The sequence below is a fragment of the Nycticebus coucang genome, chromosome 21 (assembly GCF_027406575.1).
Source record: "Nycticebus coucang isolate mNycCou1 chromosome 21, mNycCou1.pri, whole genome shotgun sequence".
Taxonomy (NCBI): Eukaryota; Metazoa; Chordata; class Mammalia; order Primates; family Lorisidae; genus Nycticebus; species Nycticebus coucang.
In genome coordinates, this window is record NC_069800.1 from 17,991,652 (window position 1) to 18,009,515 (window position 17,864).

Here is a 17,864-nt window from a genome sequence, read left to right on the forward strand (position 1 = left end):
CCGGCCTGCCAAACAACGATGGCTGCAACCAAAAAATAGCCAGGCATTATGGCGGGTGCCTGTAGTCCCAGCTACTAGGGAGGCTGAGGCAGGAGACTTGCTTGAGCCCAGGAGTTGGAGGTTGCTGTGAGCTGATGCCACGGCAGTCTACCCAGGGTGACAGCTTGAGGCTCTGTCTCAAAAAAAAAGCTTGTGCTGGCCTGTAGGTGGGAAGATTACACGTGAGTTGGAGGTTGCTGTGAGCTGATGCCACGGCAGTCTACCCAGGGTGACAGCTTGAGGCTCTGTCTCAAAAAAAAAGCTTGTGCTGGCCTGTAGGTGGGAAGATTACGTGACTTTCCTAACTCTAATTTTCTAATTTACGACAACCCTTGGATATTCTCTTCATGGTGTAAAACTTTGCTAAGTGGGAACTCTCAGAGAGGGGTCTCTGTGGGTCACATGGAGTTTCCTGTGTCTTCAGTGGAAACAGGCCGGTGGTGCTTGTCTGTTGCTGTGTGGGTTGGGGGGTTTCCAGGGCCCTGGACGGTGTTTGCCAGTGTGTTGCTTGTCTGCAGCTGGGAAGGGGTGAGGCTGGGGGTGGTGGTGTCTGTGGCTTCAGGAGGTACCTCAGACCCTGTATAGGGAGTGGGTTTGAATACTGCTGTGGTATTTATGGGCAAGTCACTTTGCCTTTGTGCCTCAGTTTCCTCATCTCTAAAGTGGGAATAATAACAGCCCCTCCCTGAACCCTTTGCCACAGACCATTATTCCCTCTCTGGGATGGGGACTTCATACTCAAAGGGGACAGTAGATTCTTTTCGTATGTTGTTTTTATGTTTTAGTCTTTATTATGAGACGTTCAAACATAGGAAAGGCAATTCTGTTTCCTTAAATTGTACCAACCAGGTTTATGTGAGAGAATAGTCCCCCTGATGTCATCTGCAGCGTGCCACACTCCACCCTTGAAATTCCAGTGCTTCTCTGAGATTTGGCCTCAAAGGGGCCTTCTGCATCCCCTTCTTGGGTGTGTTTCTTAAGAGTGTGAATACTCTGGCATGGGTAAAAGGTGTCTGCCCCAGGTTTAGTGCGTGTGATTTGATATTTGACACTACAAGTGACTGTCTGAACCGAGATTCTTTTATGAGGAACAGAAACCCAGTCATACTACCTGAAACAGGAAGGGCACTGTTGTTTTTCTGAAATAATTTTAGACTTCTGAAAAGTCATACAACTAGCACAGAGGTTTCCAAGATACCCTTCACCCAGCTCCCCCAAATGTTGACACCAAAAAGCCACAGGACAATGATGAAGACCAGGAAATTAACAATGGTGCGGTCCTGTTAAGGGACTGTGCTAAAATCTCACCGGTTACCCTACTGATGGCTTTTTTAATCCTACCCACACTTGGGTGTTGCTTCCCCTTTTTTCTCTTCCAGTCTGGGACAGTTGCTCCTTCTGTCTTTGTCTGTCTTGACTTCGATGCTTTTGAAGAGTCCAGGCCAGTTATTTTGTGACGTGTCTCTCTGGTAGAGTTCCCCCATGTTTTCTCCGGGTTAGGTGGAGGCTTTGCATCTTTGGCAAGAAGCCCACAAAAGCGGAAGGGAGCTGTGTCCTCAGTGTATCTGTTGAGAAAGTCTTTGTATAAGTGATGTTAACTTGGGCTGTTTGGCTAAGGTGGCATCTGCCAGGATCCTCCCTTGGAAAGGTTATTTTTTTTCAAAGGGTCAGGGTATAAAAGGCGGTGTGTGGAATCTGAGAGCAGCAGGAACTGGCACCTGGGATCCGAGGCAACTGCTCACTCCGTCTCCCCTAACCCCTTCCGCTCTTGCCACAGATTCTCTGATTTCTGCTTGTCTTTTCCCAATGGCCTCAAGCCTCTGCCTCTCAGAACAATTGCCTTTCTCAGCTTCTCCAGGCACTTATGAAGGCTGCCACTCCAGAACGGCAGCCACAGGCCCTGGCTTGTGTGTCCCGGTGGTCTGGAACCTGCCACCCACTCTCTGAAACCTCTCAGATCCTTTTCCAAATTCCTAGGAGAGAAAGCATAGGACATGTCAGCCTGGGTCAGGTCCTCCTCTGGTTCCACAGCTCTGGACAAGAGTGTGGGGTCACATTGCTGCTAGGACCCTCCCCGTGGAGGGAGTGGGACACTCAGACAAAAGGATGCCATGGGCTGGGTGGACATCTTCCCAAAGCGTTCAGTGCATGTGTCCTTATGCAACAGGTATGTCCCTGAACGCCTGTGCAGGTGACTTTTCACTTAGGGGACTTTGCTGTCCCAAGGCCAGATCTGTACAAAGTGAAGATTTGGTTGTGTTAGGAGTGGCGGTCCTCTGGGGTGTCCTGTAGGAACTGCCTTGTGACATGAGGTGCCCGTGCATGACACTGCTGCAGACACTTGTCTGCCCCCTCCTGACTGTGAGTGTGGCCACAGTCACATTTTTAACCTCACGGGGAGCTGGTTAAAAATGCAGACTCTGTAGTCTCACTCCATCCCTGCGTCAGGATCCTCAGGTGGCTCCGATGCACACAGCAGTCTGAGAGGTGCTGCTCTAGGTAGAAGTGAGTTTTCTGTTTTTTTTTTTTTTTAGAGGACAATGTGTGACAGGTTCTCTTTCATTTGAGAATGAAATTATAAAGGAGTTGCTAATACAGATACTTCAAGCTGGTAAGTAAGTGCAGCCATGTGTCACGTAATGATGGGTGCAGTCTGAGAAGTGTGTCACTAGGCAGTTTTGTTGCTGTGTGAACATCACAGGGGCACTCACATGCCTTGATGGTGCAGCCTGTTACATGCCCTGCTAGGGTGTGGCTCGTTGTTCCCAGGCTATATGCCTGTTCAGCAGAATACTGAATACCATAAGTCAGCGGTTGTCAACCTGTGGGATGACCCTTTGGGGGTCGAACAACCTTTTCACTGGGGTCACTTAAGACCATCCTGCATATCAGAAATTTACATTACAGTTATGAAGGAGCAATGAAAATAATTTTATGGTTGGGGGTCACCACAGCATGAGGAACTGTATTAAAGGGTCGTGGCATTCGGAAGGTTGAGAACTACTGCATAGGTGATTGTAACTCCATGGTAAGTCTTTGTATATCTAAGAGTTTCTAAACATAAACTTAGAAAAAGTGCAGTAAAAATACAGTATAAAAGATTAAAAAAGGGTCCACCTGTCTAGGGCACTTTCCATGAATGCAGCTTGCAGCACTGAAAGTTGCTCTGGGCGAGTCAGTGTGGAGGTGCAGAGTGAGTGAAGGCCAAGGCCACTACCTTACCCTGGTGAAGACTTTAGGAACACTGGACACTTAGGCTCCACTGAATTTGTAAAAATGTATTTTTCTTTCTTCAATAATAATAAATAAATTAATTAATTTATTAATCAATAATAAATTAATCTTCGTTCACTGTAACTTTTTCACTTTATACATGTTTAGAGTTTTAAAAACTTTTGACTTTTTTTTTTATTTGAGACTCTGTCATCTTGGGTATAGTGCCGGGGCGTTATCATAGCTCACAGCAACCTCAAGCTCCTGAGCATGAGCCATCTTCTTGTCTCAGCCTCCTGAGTAGCTGGGACTACAGGCACCTGCCACCATGCTCAGCTAATTTTTAGAGATGGGGCCTCACTCTTTGCTCAAGCTGTTCTCAAACTTGTGAGTTCAGGCAGTCTACCTGCCTTGACCTCCGAGAGTGCTAGCCTTACAGATGTGAGCCACTGTGCCTGGCCTTTTTGACTTTTTTGGTAATAATACTTAAATCAAGCACAACAGAAAATGATGCATTTAAGAGATGGAGGGAAGCACGGGTTTGGTGTGGCTGCTGCAGGCATTGTCCTGTGTATTGCTTTACATGAACTATTTTTTTTATTAGAAAGAGAAGGCAACCTTAAGCCCAAGAGTTTGAGGTTGCTGTGAGCTGTGACACTACAGCACTCTACTGAGAGTGACATAGTGAGACTCGGTCTCAAAAAAAAAAAAAATGATAAAAGTATATGTTGGCTCAGTGCCTATGGCTCAAGCGGCTAAGGCACCAGCCACATACACCTGAGCTGGCGGGTTCAAATCCAGCCCAGACCCGCCAAACAATGACGACGGCTGCAACCAAAAGAATACCTGGGCGACAGCTTGAGGCTCTGTCTCAAAAAAAAAGTAATATGTTAAACACATAAACCAGTAACATAGCCATTTATTATAATCAAATATTATGTACTATACCTGATTATATGTGCTAGAACATTGACTTTCAACTGGTGTGCTGTGAGAGGATCTTGGGTGTGCTGCAAAAATTTTTAAGATTGTTAACTAAATTATTTTCAAAGGAAGTTCAAAGCACAGTAAGTCTATTCTTTTTTTTTTTAACTCTTTTTTTAATCAGCATAAATTTTTTTTTTTTTGAGACAGAGTTTCTCACTATGTCGCCCCTGGTAGAATGCTGTGGCATCATAGCTCACAGCAACCTCAAACTCTTGGCCTCAAGCGATTCTCTTGCCTCAGCCTCCCAAGTAGCTGGGACTACAAGTGCCCCCCACAACACCCGGCTATTTTTGTTGCAGTTGTGATTGTTGTTTAGCTGACCCAGGCCGGGTTCTAACCTGCCATCCTAGTGTACGTGGCTGGCACTGTAACCACTGTGCTATGGGCGCTGAGCTTAATCAATATAATTTAAGTTTGCTAAGGAAGTTTAACTACGGGTTCAAGCGTGTGGTGAGATAGAAAAGGTTGGAAAATACAGTGTTGGCCTTCCATTTAGGTGCGGCTCGGTAGGTTTTTTTTTTTTTTTTGGTTTATTTATTTATTTTTGGCTTTATTTTATTTCGTTGCTTATTTTTTATTTCTTTACTTTTTGTTGTTGTTGTTGAGACAGAGTCCCACCCTGTGCCGCTGAGCAGAGTGCAGTGGGCGTGGTAGCTCACTGCAACCTCAGACTCGGGCTGTGGGCACCCCGCTGCCTCAGCCTCTGGAAACCGCTGGGATTACAGGTGCTTGCTGCAGCACCCGGCTGGTTTTTTTCCATTTTCTTTGTGAGTCGAGGTCTCACTGTCGCTCAGGCGAGTCTCGAACTCCTGAGCTCAAGCAATTCTGCTTCCTTGGCCTCCCACAGTGCTGGGATTACAGGCGTGAGCCACCGCGCCGGCTCAGTAGGTTTGTTTACACCAGCATCACCAAGACAGGTGAGTGACATGTTGCTGTATGACATTACAGTGGCTATGATTAGACTAGGTGACAGGACTCTTACCAGACCACTGTCAGATATGTAATCTCTTGTTGATCAAATTGTTATGTGGTGCGTGACTGCACATGTATGAGAATTTATGCATTGTCAAGCTCTTAAAGTGAATATAAAACCACTTCTCTGTTTTCCTGCCTTGATTTTTACTTGTCCTGCATCAATATATGGTAGTGTTTCCCTGACATTATTTTATATGTAGACAAGTGTGCGTGCGTGCGCATACACACACACATTTTAGCAACCAAAACATAAACTCTACTGATCAAAACTCAGGAAAACCGACACCGTGGCTCATGCCTGTTATCCTAGCACTTTGAGAGATCAAGATGGGAGGATTGCTTCAGGCCAGGAGTTCAAGACCAGCTTGAACAACAGAGCAAGACCTGGTCTCTACCAAAGAATTAGTGGGGTGTGGTGGTGTGCACTCAGAGCCCTAGCTACTCCAGAGGCTGAGGCAGGGGGCTCACTTCAGCCCCGGGGTTTGAGGTTGCAGTGAGCTGTGATAATGCTATTGCACTGTAGTCTGGGTGACAGAGCCACACCCAACCCTCAAAAAAACCCTCAGGACGGGCGGCGCCTGTGGCTCAAGGAGTAGGGCACCGGTCCCATATGCCGGAGGTGGTGGGTTCAAACCCACCCCTGGCCAAAAACAACAACAACAACAACAAAAAAAAAAAAATTGGGACTCCACCTTCAACACAAATATGTTTCGGTTTATGTCTACATTCTCTCTTTGGAATAAATAGAATAAATTAATGAATATTTAAAAAAAAACCCTCAGGAGAAAATCAAAACACCTCAGTGACTGAGAACAAGGAAATTTTTCTCCTCCTTAATTATTTTTACTAAAAGTTACATCTTATCTATTATTATGTGTTCTTCTTGCTTATTTTTTGGCTATTAGATTCATGCTCAATCATTACCGTACGAGGAATGTACTTAAAAAAAAAATTGTGTCATTCCACAAATAGTAAGTTTCTTTTTATTTTCCGGGTTTGTCATCTTCAGACTGCCTCTGGGGCAGGCTCCCTTACGGGCTAATCCCGGAGGGGCTGATATTAGTGCCAGGAGTTAGGTTTACCTTCCTTTTCTTAGATTCCAGAGTGATTTATTGCTAGTCTGTAAGCAACAGGGAAACACACAAAATAAAACTTCATCCTCGCCGAGTCCACGCTCTCCTGGCAAAGCCCGGGTCTTTGGGGAGAGGGTGGGATGGGTTTCCTTACAGTATGCCTTTGCCCACAGACGACAGCCCTGGAACAAGCTATTAAAAGTGCCCATGATTGTTACGATGACGAGATTCAGCTTTATAACGAGCAGATTGAAACCTTGCGCAAGGAGATCGAAGAGACTGAGCGGACCCTGGAGAAGTCCTCCTATGACTGCCGGCAGCTGGCGGTGGCCCAGCAAACGCTGAAGAATGAGCTGGACCGCTATCATCGGATCATTGAGATCGAAGGCAACAGGTGTGGGCAGGGGCCTGCGAGAGTACACCTGTCCCCCCATGTGGCCATGTATTCCTTCCGCAGATCTTTGCCCGGTACCTGCTGTGTGCCAGGCACGGTTCTAGGCAGTGGGGACATGGCAGGGAAGGAAACACAAAAATCCCTGACTACATAGAGATTGAAAACTAGGTGGGAGAGACAGATGCCGAGTGAGCGTGTAACACAGGGAGCACGGTCTGTGCCCAGTGCCGTGCGGGGGACGCTAGTGGGAGAGACAGATGCCGAGTGAGCGTGTAACACGGGGAGCACGGCCTGTGCCCAGTGCCGTGCGGGGGACGCTAGTGGGAGAGACAGATGCCGAGTGAGCGTGTAACACAGGGAGCACGGCCTGTGCCCAGTGCCATGCCGGGGACACTAGTGGGAGAGACAGATGCCGAGTTAGCGTGTAACACGGGGAGCATGGCCTGTGCCCAGTGCCGTGCGGGGGACGCTAGTGGGAGAGACAGATGCCGAGTGAGTGTGTAACATGGGGAGCACGGCCTGTGCCCAGTGCCGTGCAGGGGACGCTAGTGGGAGAGACAGATGCCGAGTTAGCGTGTAACACGGGGAGCACGGCCTGTGCCCAGTGCCGTGCGGGGGACGCTAGTGGGAGAGACAGATGCTGGGTGAGCGTGTAACACAGGGAGCACGGTCTGTGCCCAGTGCCTTGCAGGGGACGCTAGTGAGAGGAGGGTGGGACAGTGGGGGTGATGGTGGGATGAATGAGATTTTGTGTACCATGGTCGGAAACTCCCCTCCCCCCAGGCCTTTTTGTCTACAGGCCTCTGGGGATGTAAATGTCCCAGCAGGTGGCATGACGAGTATTTAATGAGATGCTGCAGTGTGCAAATATGTATGTGGTTATCTGTTTAAAATTATGTGTAATTCATGTGAGTGGTTTGATTTAGAGAAAGCTTGTTTCACTTTTGCTCCACATGAAAGAGAGATGCTCTTGCCCTTAACCATCTGGCTTGTTTTTTCTGGTTCTTTCTGCCAGGCTGAGCTCTGCCTTCATCGAAACCCCCATTCCCCTGTTCACCTCGAGCCATGGAGCCTCTTTCAGCTCTGGAGCTGGTGGAAAAGGTAACACTCCTCAGCCCTGGCTTCTGCTTTTTTCTGTGCTGAAAACAATGGGGAAAAAAGCAACTTTCTTTCTGGCCTTCGCCTTCACGCTCCTTTGGACACATCTGCCAATTGATGCTTCTAGTGAGGGAGGTCTCCATCCCTTCCTCGCGGATCTGTTCCCTCAGATGCTAAGTGAGGGCGCCAAGAAGTTATAAGGAAAAAAATCACCCAGGGGAAAAGGCCACCTTGTACCTAACGATCGGAAACACGAGGCATTTGATCACGGGAAAAGCACGATTCTGTATGCACTTCCTGCTTCTTCACTTGGGCAAGGAGTGGATATCAGATTGTATTTTCCCTAAAATTAAACAAACTCACTGTGCAAATGTGCTTGATCCAGTGTCCCGACAAGGCTCAGTGGTTCTTTCTTCTCTTTGAAACTGAGCAGGAACAGCTTGGTTGGCAAATGCAGCTTCTGCCTACCACGTCTGGTCTGTGAGACGTCACCTCACGTCTAAATCTTCTGAGCAAACCCAGTGTTTTGGGAGAAGAGATGGTGATGGCCATGGTGGTGCTTGTCCTCACAGGGCCCTTAAACCCATGTTTCTTAGACAGCTCAGAGGGGTTTGTGGAAATGGGGTCCAGACTGAGACATCTTTGGCAAGGTAGCAGACCTGGCACCAGACACCCTGTGCTGGCTCGTGTATGTACAGCCCTGCACGGGGACTGCTCCCAGAGGGGTCCCCGCTTGGCTTATTGTTCTGCTGTCACTGTCCTGAGATTCTTAATAACTTTGAACGAGAGGTTTTGTGTTGTCCCTTGGCACTGGGCCCTGAGGTTCCAGGGGATTCTGTAGGTGCTCTCTCCTCGCATCCCGGCTCCCAACAACTTTCTTGTGACCTGTCCCTCTCTCTGTCCCCTGCTCCCTCATAGCTCTGTGACCCGTTTCTGCTATTGTCTCTTCTCTTTTCATGGTGAGTCGACTGGCCTAGAGGCTGGTGCTTAGTCTGTCTTGACCTATGATAGGGGATGGAGATGACATTGGGTTGAAAAGTTTAAAAATCACTATTTGAGTGGAGCTGGGAAGCCTCATAGATTACACTGGGTGAGATTTTTGTATACAGTAGACCCTCCATAGCCAATCACCTCCCTACATTGACCACCACCTTAGGTTGATCTAGTTTTCATAGACCAGACGTGCACCACATTTCCCTATCAGTACAGTAGGCCTAGTTCCTCCTGGTTACCACCTCCCTATGTTGATGAGTTTGCTGGTGGTAGGCAGAAGCTACAGTTCTTGGGTGGTCAGCTTATAGAGGTTCTGCTATATTTCTTTCAACTTCTAATTTCTTCTTTTAGCTAGTCTGAAGAAATGAGCCTGGCACTGCAGACAGGGGATCCCATCATTTCTGTTTTAATAGCATAGCTTCCTCTTTTGGCCCAGGAAGAAGGGATGCTACCCAGGGATGGTGGTATTTATTCAGCTTGAGATAAATATGGGGTGAAGGAGTCACCCTGAGATGGGTTCAGTCTCTAAGCCTGAGGCTATCTGGACTTGTCAGAGGCCCAGACAGCTGTGCCATTTCTCCTCTGAGGAAGTCAGAGGAGGGGCTGATCCTGAGAATGGGGTTCTGTGGTTTAGACCGTGGATCCAAGTATCTGCGCTGAGCTCAGCAGGGGCTTTAGGCAGGATGCAGTGTCAGGCCTTGGTACTCTGCCCAGTGCGCTGGTGACCTGTGAGTGTCAGGATAAGGAGTGCCTTCTCTTCCTTCTGGAAGCCCAGAGAGATCCAGCCACTTGTCCAAGGTTCATTGGCAGGGCTGGGGCCTTCACAAGGGCCACAGAGCAACAGAATCTGGGCTCTTTCTCCACTGCCCCGCTCCAGGTTTAAGAAACCTCACCCTAGTGCTAGGCCTTTGTCTTAGTAGACTTAGCCTGTTTCTCAACCAATACATTTTCCTGCCCTTTTATTGACAATTATACCTGATTTATTGCTTTTATTTTCTTAGATCTTACTAGGGCTGTACAGGATATAACAACGGCAAAACCAAGACAAAAAGGCCTCCCTAAGACTGTCCCAAGGAGAAAGGAGATTATGGCTAAAGACAAAGCAGATGGACCTTTGGAAGACCCCCCATCAAAGGGTCTGGAAGATGCAAAGATGGTGCGGGTGGTGCTTAAAGAGGAAGGTGAATCTCAGCTTGAACCAGAGGGTAAAGAAGCAAGTCTCCTAGCACAAGAAGAGGACCCAGAGGATGTGCCCGATGGAGGGCAAATAAGCAAAGCCTTTGGGAAGCTGTACAAGATGGTCAAGGAGAAAGTGAAAAGCCCCAGAGAGCCTGAGCCCCCTGTTGACCTCTTCACCAAAGGCCGGCACGTGCTGGTCACTGGAGATGCCAGCTACGTGGACCCTGAGTTCTATGTGTCTTCCGTCCCGGCCAAAGGTGGGGTGGTGGTTTCCATTGAGGAAGAGTCTGTGCCTCCTGAGGATCATGGGGAACCCCCTCCTGAGCAGCCTGCGCCCCCTCAGGAGAATGGGCAGGAAGTCCCCGAGGGGAGAGAAGATGAACAACCCAGTACCCAGCCGACTGCAGACAAGGAGGCTGAGATAAGTGCTGAAGAACTGAAAGGCCTAGAGGAGGAGGAGGAGGTCGAGAAGGAGGGGGAGGGACCCCCTGCACCCTGTCCCACAGTTGTACCTGGTCCAGAGGAACCGTCTACCCCCCAGGCTCAAAGGCCTGGGGCTGTTGAGGACGGATCCGAGGGAACTAGGAGAAAAAGCCTGCCAGAGAAAAGCCCTCCCAAGCCTGTGGCTTATCAGAAGGTGGAAGTGGTGGAATCCATTGAGACAATTTCCACAGAGAGCATTGAGACATACGAAGAAACCGCTGTCATTGTGGAGACCGTGGTTGGAAAGGCAAAAGCAAACAAGAAGAAATCGGGAGAGAAGGGCTCTTAAAATGCCCAGGCCCAATGGCAGAAGATATCTTTGGGGCCCTGTAGGGGAAATGCTTTGATATTTTAGAGCAGATTTAAGATAAGAGTGTGAGAGTTCCTGTTTGGACTAGACCGTAGTGGAACTGTCTGGCATTGTCATGAAGCTTTTATTAAAATGTTTTCTTTGCTTGCACCTCCTTCGTCTAATTAATAGGGGGATGTGGGCGGGTCATCCCACTGTCAGAAGTCCCCAAACCATCCTGGTTTAGGAAAAGGACAAAGTGTTGATGATGCTTCATTTAAAGACTCATTAGAGGCTCAGCACCTGTAGCACAGTAGTTACGGTGCCAGCCACATACACTCAAAGTTGGTGGGTTCGAACCCAGCTAAACAACAATGACAAGTGTAACAGAAAACAGCCTGGCGTTGTGGCCAGCGCCTGTAGTCCCAGCTACTTGGGAGGCTGAGACAGGAGAATAGTTTAAGCCCAGGAGTTTGAGGTTGCTGTGAGTTGTGACACCAGAGCACTCTACTGAGGGCCACAGTGGGGACTGTCTCAAAAAAAAAAAAAAAAAGAATACTCATTAGAGACCCAAGCTGGTGTCTGGATGTCCCACAGAAAGATGCTAGTTGCTGACACTGCTTATTTGCATTCCATCTCAAGTGTGAGTACGTGTCTAAGACAATGAGAGTTTTGTTAGAGATGAAATGATTCCGGGAATGTGTCTTTGAGTTTCCCTAGGAGCTGATCAAGAAGCAAAGATTTGCATGTGGAAAGTTTCACTGGGATATGATCTTGGGAGGCGCCAGCAGGGGAGGGCAAGGGTTCCAGGGAAGGCAAGGGAGCAGCTGAGAGGCATGTCACCAGATCACTTGGCACCCTAATCCACTGAGGAACTCTGGGGGCTGGAGTGGAACACAGGCCTCAGAGTCACTCTCCCTGGGGTGCAGAGGTATTAATCCACCAACTCCTGCCAGCCCGTGAGAGGTATGTTCTTGTGATGTTAGTTCTGGGGACTGAGAGCCTTAAGCAAAGAAGTACAGGTGCTGGCATTTGGAAGTCAGGCCTGGAAATACACACAAATAGTGCAGATCAGGTGGCGTAGGGAGGGCTCAGCACCATCTGCCATTTTATGTGTACTGAATGAACTCTTGTCTGAGATACTTAAGATCGCCTCACCCAGGAAATTACAGTCCCAGGTCAGGTTTTAAGGAGCTCACTCAAACATTGCTGCATATGTCCCTTGTTTAGAAGTTAACGAGTCCAACAAACATTGATTGAGCATATAATTTGTGCTAGACCGTGTGCTATGTGGATAATGGGCGATATCTCAGTTGTGCTGATGGTGCTGGGACACACAGGAGTGGATGTGTGCTCTTGTGTATACATATGCAAACACGTGCACGCAGGTCCTAAGAAATAGAAATTATTCCAAATCAGAATCTTTGTAAAATTTGTACATTGTCCTTAAACGCATTTATTTTTTATTAACAGTTCAAACAGTAAATTTTTCCTTATGCCAATTTAAGAATTTACTTTTTCTCTGTGTAGATGCTGTGGAGTTCACTCAGGGCAACTGAATGAATGTGCTTAAACAGATTACTGGATTGGCCTACAAAAAGCTTCTGGCAAGGCAGCTACACATCCTTAGAGAAAATCGACAGTCACAAATCGTACTCATTTCTTTTTACAAATAGTCGAATACTAAATGGAATCACCTTTTCTTTCTATTTAGGGCTTTAAACAATCTTCTTCTGAATTCACTTGAGGTTTTGATTTCCAGAAAGAAATAAGGTTTTGGGCAGCGCCCGTAGCTCAGTGGGTAGGGCACTGGCCACACACACCGAGGCTGGTGGGTTTGAATCCGGCCCGCGCCTGCTAAACAACAATGACAACTGCAAGAACCAAAGAATAGCTGGGTGTTGTGGCGGGTGCCTGTAGTCCCAGCTACTTGGGAGGCAGAGGCAGGAGAATTGCTTAAGCCCAGGAGTTGGAAGTTACTGTGATGCCACAGCACTTTACCCTGGGTGACAGCTTGAGATTGTCTCAAAAAAAAAAAAAAAAAAGGTTTTGTTGTCTCTAAAAGATGAATGGAGAACCCACTCCCAAAACTGCACAGTTTTGAAATATTTATAACTTAAAAGCTTAAGAGAGAATGATGAACACTACCCATTAGCAGGAGCCCAGAAGTACCAGGAGTTTGGGCCTATGTGTATGTTATATTCGGCATTAATAGCCACTGCCAAGCCTGTCTTTTCCTCATTAAGTCTTTTTTTATTTTTTGGACTATGTGTTTAGTTAGTATTCTTACTTTAAAAGGCAGGGGGTATCATTTTGGAAAGAAAGGTTACTTTTATATCATATTCAGTCAATAAAGAATTGGGGTCTATCCTGCGCCAGAGGCACAGTCTGGGTACCAGGGAGACAGGACAAGCAGATGGGGTCCTCTTCTCAGAGGTGTCACATTCCAGCGGGGGAGGCAGGAAATGCGCAGCAGGCAGAGACAAGAGGACAATGAGGGACAGCGCGAGGGAGGGAATGGAATGGGGTGGCGGGCCTGAGCGACTGGGGCTGCACTGTGGATTGGGTGGTCAAGGGAAGACCCCAGGAAGCAGGTGCCGTGGGGTCTGAATGACAGCGAGCGGCACCATCTATCTGAGTACTCCCCCAGTTGTACACATGGCCATGGTGGGTTGTCTAAGTGCAGAGGCTCTGGAGCAGGAATGGGCTTGGCCTGCTCAAGGAGGAGAAATAAAGGGATGTGGAAGGGGACAGTGGAAGGCGGTGAGGTCATGGTGAGGGGCAGGAAGCAGGTAGGTGCTGTTCCCTGGCAGGCTTGTGTCAGCCCGGACTTGAGCCCAGGGTGTGAAAGGTGGGGCTGGCTGCAGTGGCGCCTTTGAGGCCTAGGCAGGCTCTCTCTTTGTCCACCAGGGCCCTGCCCCCCGAGGGTCCCTGGTGTTTGTCCTACTTGCTCATGTACTTGATGGCTACTATGCAGTGTCCCTGCTCGGTTCTGTTTCCCCTGGAGAGCTGCAGAATGGGTTTATTTCTGATCTTTTCTCTCCCTGAGATCTCTGAAAGCAAGCACAAAAGCTTTCCTTTCGTAAGAAGTGTCTTGTTAGTAAAGCTGGGGCTCAGAGCGGGCCTCCCGGCAGCTCTGGTCCCGGTCCCCTCTTTCTTGATGCAGCCCTGAGTGCAGTCCAGGAGGGAGCCCTTCCCAGGCTGCCTCCACAGAGAAGCAGGGAGGCAGCTTCCTGCCCACTCATCTCCGGGCCTCTGAGTCAGTGACTTCCTCACCATTGTATCTGCTGCCCAGGGTGCCTTGCCCGGATCCCTGCCTCTGGTGGCTCATGTGCACACTCCCAGGCTTCATGCTGTGAACATGGGAGCCCCTCTGCCTTAGAGCTTCCTGTGGCCATAGGAGCATGCGTGGTCCCTACACTGGGCAGGTTGGGTGTCCTGGGGAGTTTGTGCTCCCAGGAGCAGCCCTAAGCCCAGGATGAACAGAACCTAGAGAGTAAATACCCCAGCTGTCCCCTGTCCACTGGGATACATTTTAGGCCCGCTCTACATAGTCGCTTGAAGGTCACCAGTGGGTTTGAGCCTCAGATGGCCACAAAGAAACCAGTGTACCTGGTATCAGTGTACCTAGTATTGGCCTCCGTTCTTTCCTGTTTCACTTTTCTTCTCCCCTAAATGTGGGAGCTTCCTTTTAAATAAACGGCTTGTCCTGGACTCCCTGTCTTGGGGTTGGCTTCTGGGCAGACCTGGCCTAAGACAGTGGGGTGGCACCTACTGCCCTCACCTGCTCAGAAACACCTCCCCCTCGTCAGCAGCAGCCTGATTGTGCACTGAGGAGCTGCTCCTCCCATACTGGACATGGCCCTGACCAGATGCTCAGTGAGGACACCCTGCCTTCCTCCAGCCTGGGTGTGGCAGTGACCCAAACTAGACTACTGAGATTCCCTCTCTTTGAAATTTGAAATCTGAGTCCTATGAAACTAAGACTGCAAATGCCCTCTGCTCTGTTGAGGGGATTCCGATGAGATCATCGTTGGTTCTTGTCATGGATCTAGGTCCCCTGATCTTCCTTTTTCTACAATGCTCTTCAGGCCTGAGGGCCACTCCATGTGCTTTTGACTCACTGCTTGTTTGTCTTCCTTAGTTTTGTTGTTGCTTGCAACCTCAAAGATCCCAAATACAATTGCTGATTAATAGGGTTTGGTAGCAATGGAGAACTTAAGGAGGTTTGGATTGAGTTGGGTTAGCCCCAGAGCAGACCCTGAAGCTACCGTGCCTGGCCACCCAGCCCTTTGTTACCCATTCAGAGTTGTTGAGATAGGTTGAGAAAATTTCAACCCCCATACTTCTAAGCATAGGTTTTGCCAGAAAAAACTGTGTGGCTTCCTATGATAGAAGGCCAGTTGTCCCGGGAACCTCGGAGCCAACCTGCTGCCAGTTGTCTCTTGAGTCTTTTGACTCCATGTCCCTGTACTCAGGTCAGATGGCCGAGGGCAAGGGCACTGCAGACCTCCACTGGGTGAGCCCTGGCTCTGCCCCACACAGCTCACCGTACAGGTCTCAGTGCACCCGCTGTGTTTTACCTCCTAGGAGCACAGGCAAGACAGGTTGGCTGTCCCCTCCAAGAGCTGGAACGCCTCAGGAACCTGCCTGGGCTGGGGACACATCAACTTTACCTTCATTGTGGCACAGTAGTGATCCTGGGAGCCCCCAACTCCCAAGACTTCTTGGTCCACATTACACTTCAGTGACAGTAAATTAACTAGGTAACAATTCTTTATACTCAGGTTACCATCTTTATACTCAGTTTATAGTGCTTTCTATTAGATTCTCTCTGTTACAATCACTGGTGTGGTTTCTGTCTTCTGACTGGTGAAGGAGAGAGCGTGAGACAGGGAAGAGACACATTAACATAGGGCGCATTAACAGGCCACTGCTGTGGGCCTCTGGGACCCCAGCCCACTAGGACCCTTTAAGAGACTGAGTGGAACATCTCCGGATTGTTCCAGCAGGCAGCAAGGCAGCTGAGTTGTCCATCCGCCAGCTCTCATCCCTCCCTTCCTGGGTTGAGGGCGACCCTGGTGTGGTTGTCCTGGCCCCTCTGGGCTGCTCCGCCCTCAGTCTGGTACATCTCTGCAGCCCGGCAGAGGGACAGAGTGGCCTTTGGCATGTATGGAAACTGCCCACACGTGGCCTTCAGGTGGGCCAGGGAGATTTAGGGCAGAAGTTGGCAAACTTTTTCTCTAAATACCTGGATCGTAGGTATTCAGTCTCTTGTTGTAACTACTCCACTCTGCTACTGGAGCAGGGAAGCAGAGACAGTGCGGCAAGTAGGCACCGTTGCTTCCAGCGAAACTGTTTACGGAAGCAGACAGTGAGCAGGCTTTGGTCCATGGGCTGTAGTTTGCTGATTCCCTGACGTAGAGTTTACGCCAGCAGGGGCTGCTACCAAATTCAGTCTACACATCGGGAAACACTGTTAACCTGGCGTCTCCTCTTGTCTCTTCCTTCACCTTCATATTGGAAAATCCCACCTGGCTCTCTCTTTGACTTGAAGCTTCTATTCTAAGCAGGGGTCTTCAAGCAGCCATTATAATCAAGTTTGTCCTAAAATTTTTCTATCAGAGGTTTGTGGTTGGGACATTGCTGGTGAATGAAGTCACCTCAAAACTCTGATGGCGGGGCGGTGCCTGTGGCTCAGTGAGTAGGGTGCTGGCCCCATGTACCGAGGGTGGCGGGTTCAAGCCCAGCCCTGGCCAAACTGCAACAACAACAACAAAAAATAGCGGAGCGTTGTGGCGGGTGCCTGTAGTCCCAGCTACTCGGGAGGCTGAGGCAAGAGAATCGCCTAAGCCCAGGAGTTAGAGGTTGCTTGTGAGCTGTGACGCCACAGCACTCTACCCAGGGTGATAAAGTGAGACTCTGTAACAACAACAACAACAACAAAAACAAAAACAACTCTGATGGTATTTGGCAAACTGAAGGACATAATTAAAGCACCTTGATTAGTACAACACTTCGTTCCATTTCCTTAGGCTTGAATAAAAGCAACCAAATGCCATAAAAAGCCACATTGAGTTATGTGCTGTTTGAAGAAACAGGGTTATTGAGTTGAGATGTATTCTCTCCAAAGACACTGTCCTGTCAATAACTCCATCATGCTGGTGCCCCAGCCAGTCGCACCTGCTCCTTCAGCTGCTTGCTTGGTATCTTTGTGAGCAGGAGCTTACCAGGGGCCAGTGGTTCCTGGACATGGGGCCGGAAGAGAAAAGTATAAGTTTTAGCCGTTGCCTTCCATCCAGCTTGGAATAGACCGTGTGATCATATGAGGTAAGGTACTGCTAGTTTGTAGTAATGTTCACCACACCATCCACGCAGAGAGGGCACCATGTAAATTGGTACTTAGGATTATGTTTTATGGGAATGTCGGCACTCTCTGGCAGAGACTCTAATGCTCACCAGGTATTCAACGAGTTTCACTGTGTTTCCTGATGGCTTTGCATGTAGAAAGGGTCATTGACCAGCACTGGCCAGCAGGCAGTGCGAGGAACTGGCTGGCTCCTTTGGGCTGAACATAAAAGAATGGATGAGAGTCCTTCATGGGTCTCTTCTGTACAGTGATTGTAACAGCCTCATGTTCTGATTCCAAATCATAAGGCTGAAGCAGCCTGGATTCTTGAGCCACTGCATGGAGGTCTGTGGTTTTGGGGGATGACCTGAACTGTCATCGGAATTTGTGTGGATGGTAAATAAACCAGTGTTGTACTAAACCATTGAGATTTTTTTTTTTTTGAAGCTGTTTATTATAATACTAAAACTTAGCCTGGCCTGAGTAATATATTCTAGAGTAGTGTTTCTAAAAGATTTTTGACCATGACCACAATAAGAAATGTATTTTATGTTGTAAGCCAGTACAATACACTCTGACATACACATACGCACACGTGCACATGCATGTCGCACGCACCCCGAAACCAGTGTTTCAGTAAACAATACTTATCCTTAATATGCATGGTCCATTCCACTCTATCCTAGTCTATTTTATTAAGAAATGACTTCCTGGCTCAGCACCTATGACTCAAGCAGCTAAGGCGCCAGCCACATACATCTGAGCTGGCGGGTTCGAATCCAGCCCAGGCCC

At 48.6% G+C, this 17,864-nt stretch overlaps 1 protein-coding gene across 2 annotated transcripts in view; it reads left to right on the forward strand.

Moving 5' to 3' along the window:
* The window catches only part of BFSP1 (beaded filament structural protein 1), a 91,653-nt gene extending 80,766 nt beyond the window's left edge, over positions 1–10,887 (forward strand). For both annotated transcript variants that reach the window (XM_053574439.1, XM_053574438.1), the window contains exons 6-8: positions 6,461–6,681; positions 7,697–7,782; positions 9,774–10,887. In XM_053574439.1, the coding sequence (XP_053430414.1) occupies positions 6,461–6,681; positions 7,697–7,782; positions 9,774–10,723 (1,257 nt within the window). In that variant the 3' untranslated portion in view covers positions 10,724–10,887. The remainder of the gene's footprint in view (positions 1–6,460; positions 6,682–7,696; positions 7,783–9,773) is intronic.
* Positions 10,888–17,864: the final 6,977 nt, after the last annotated feature.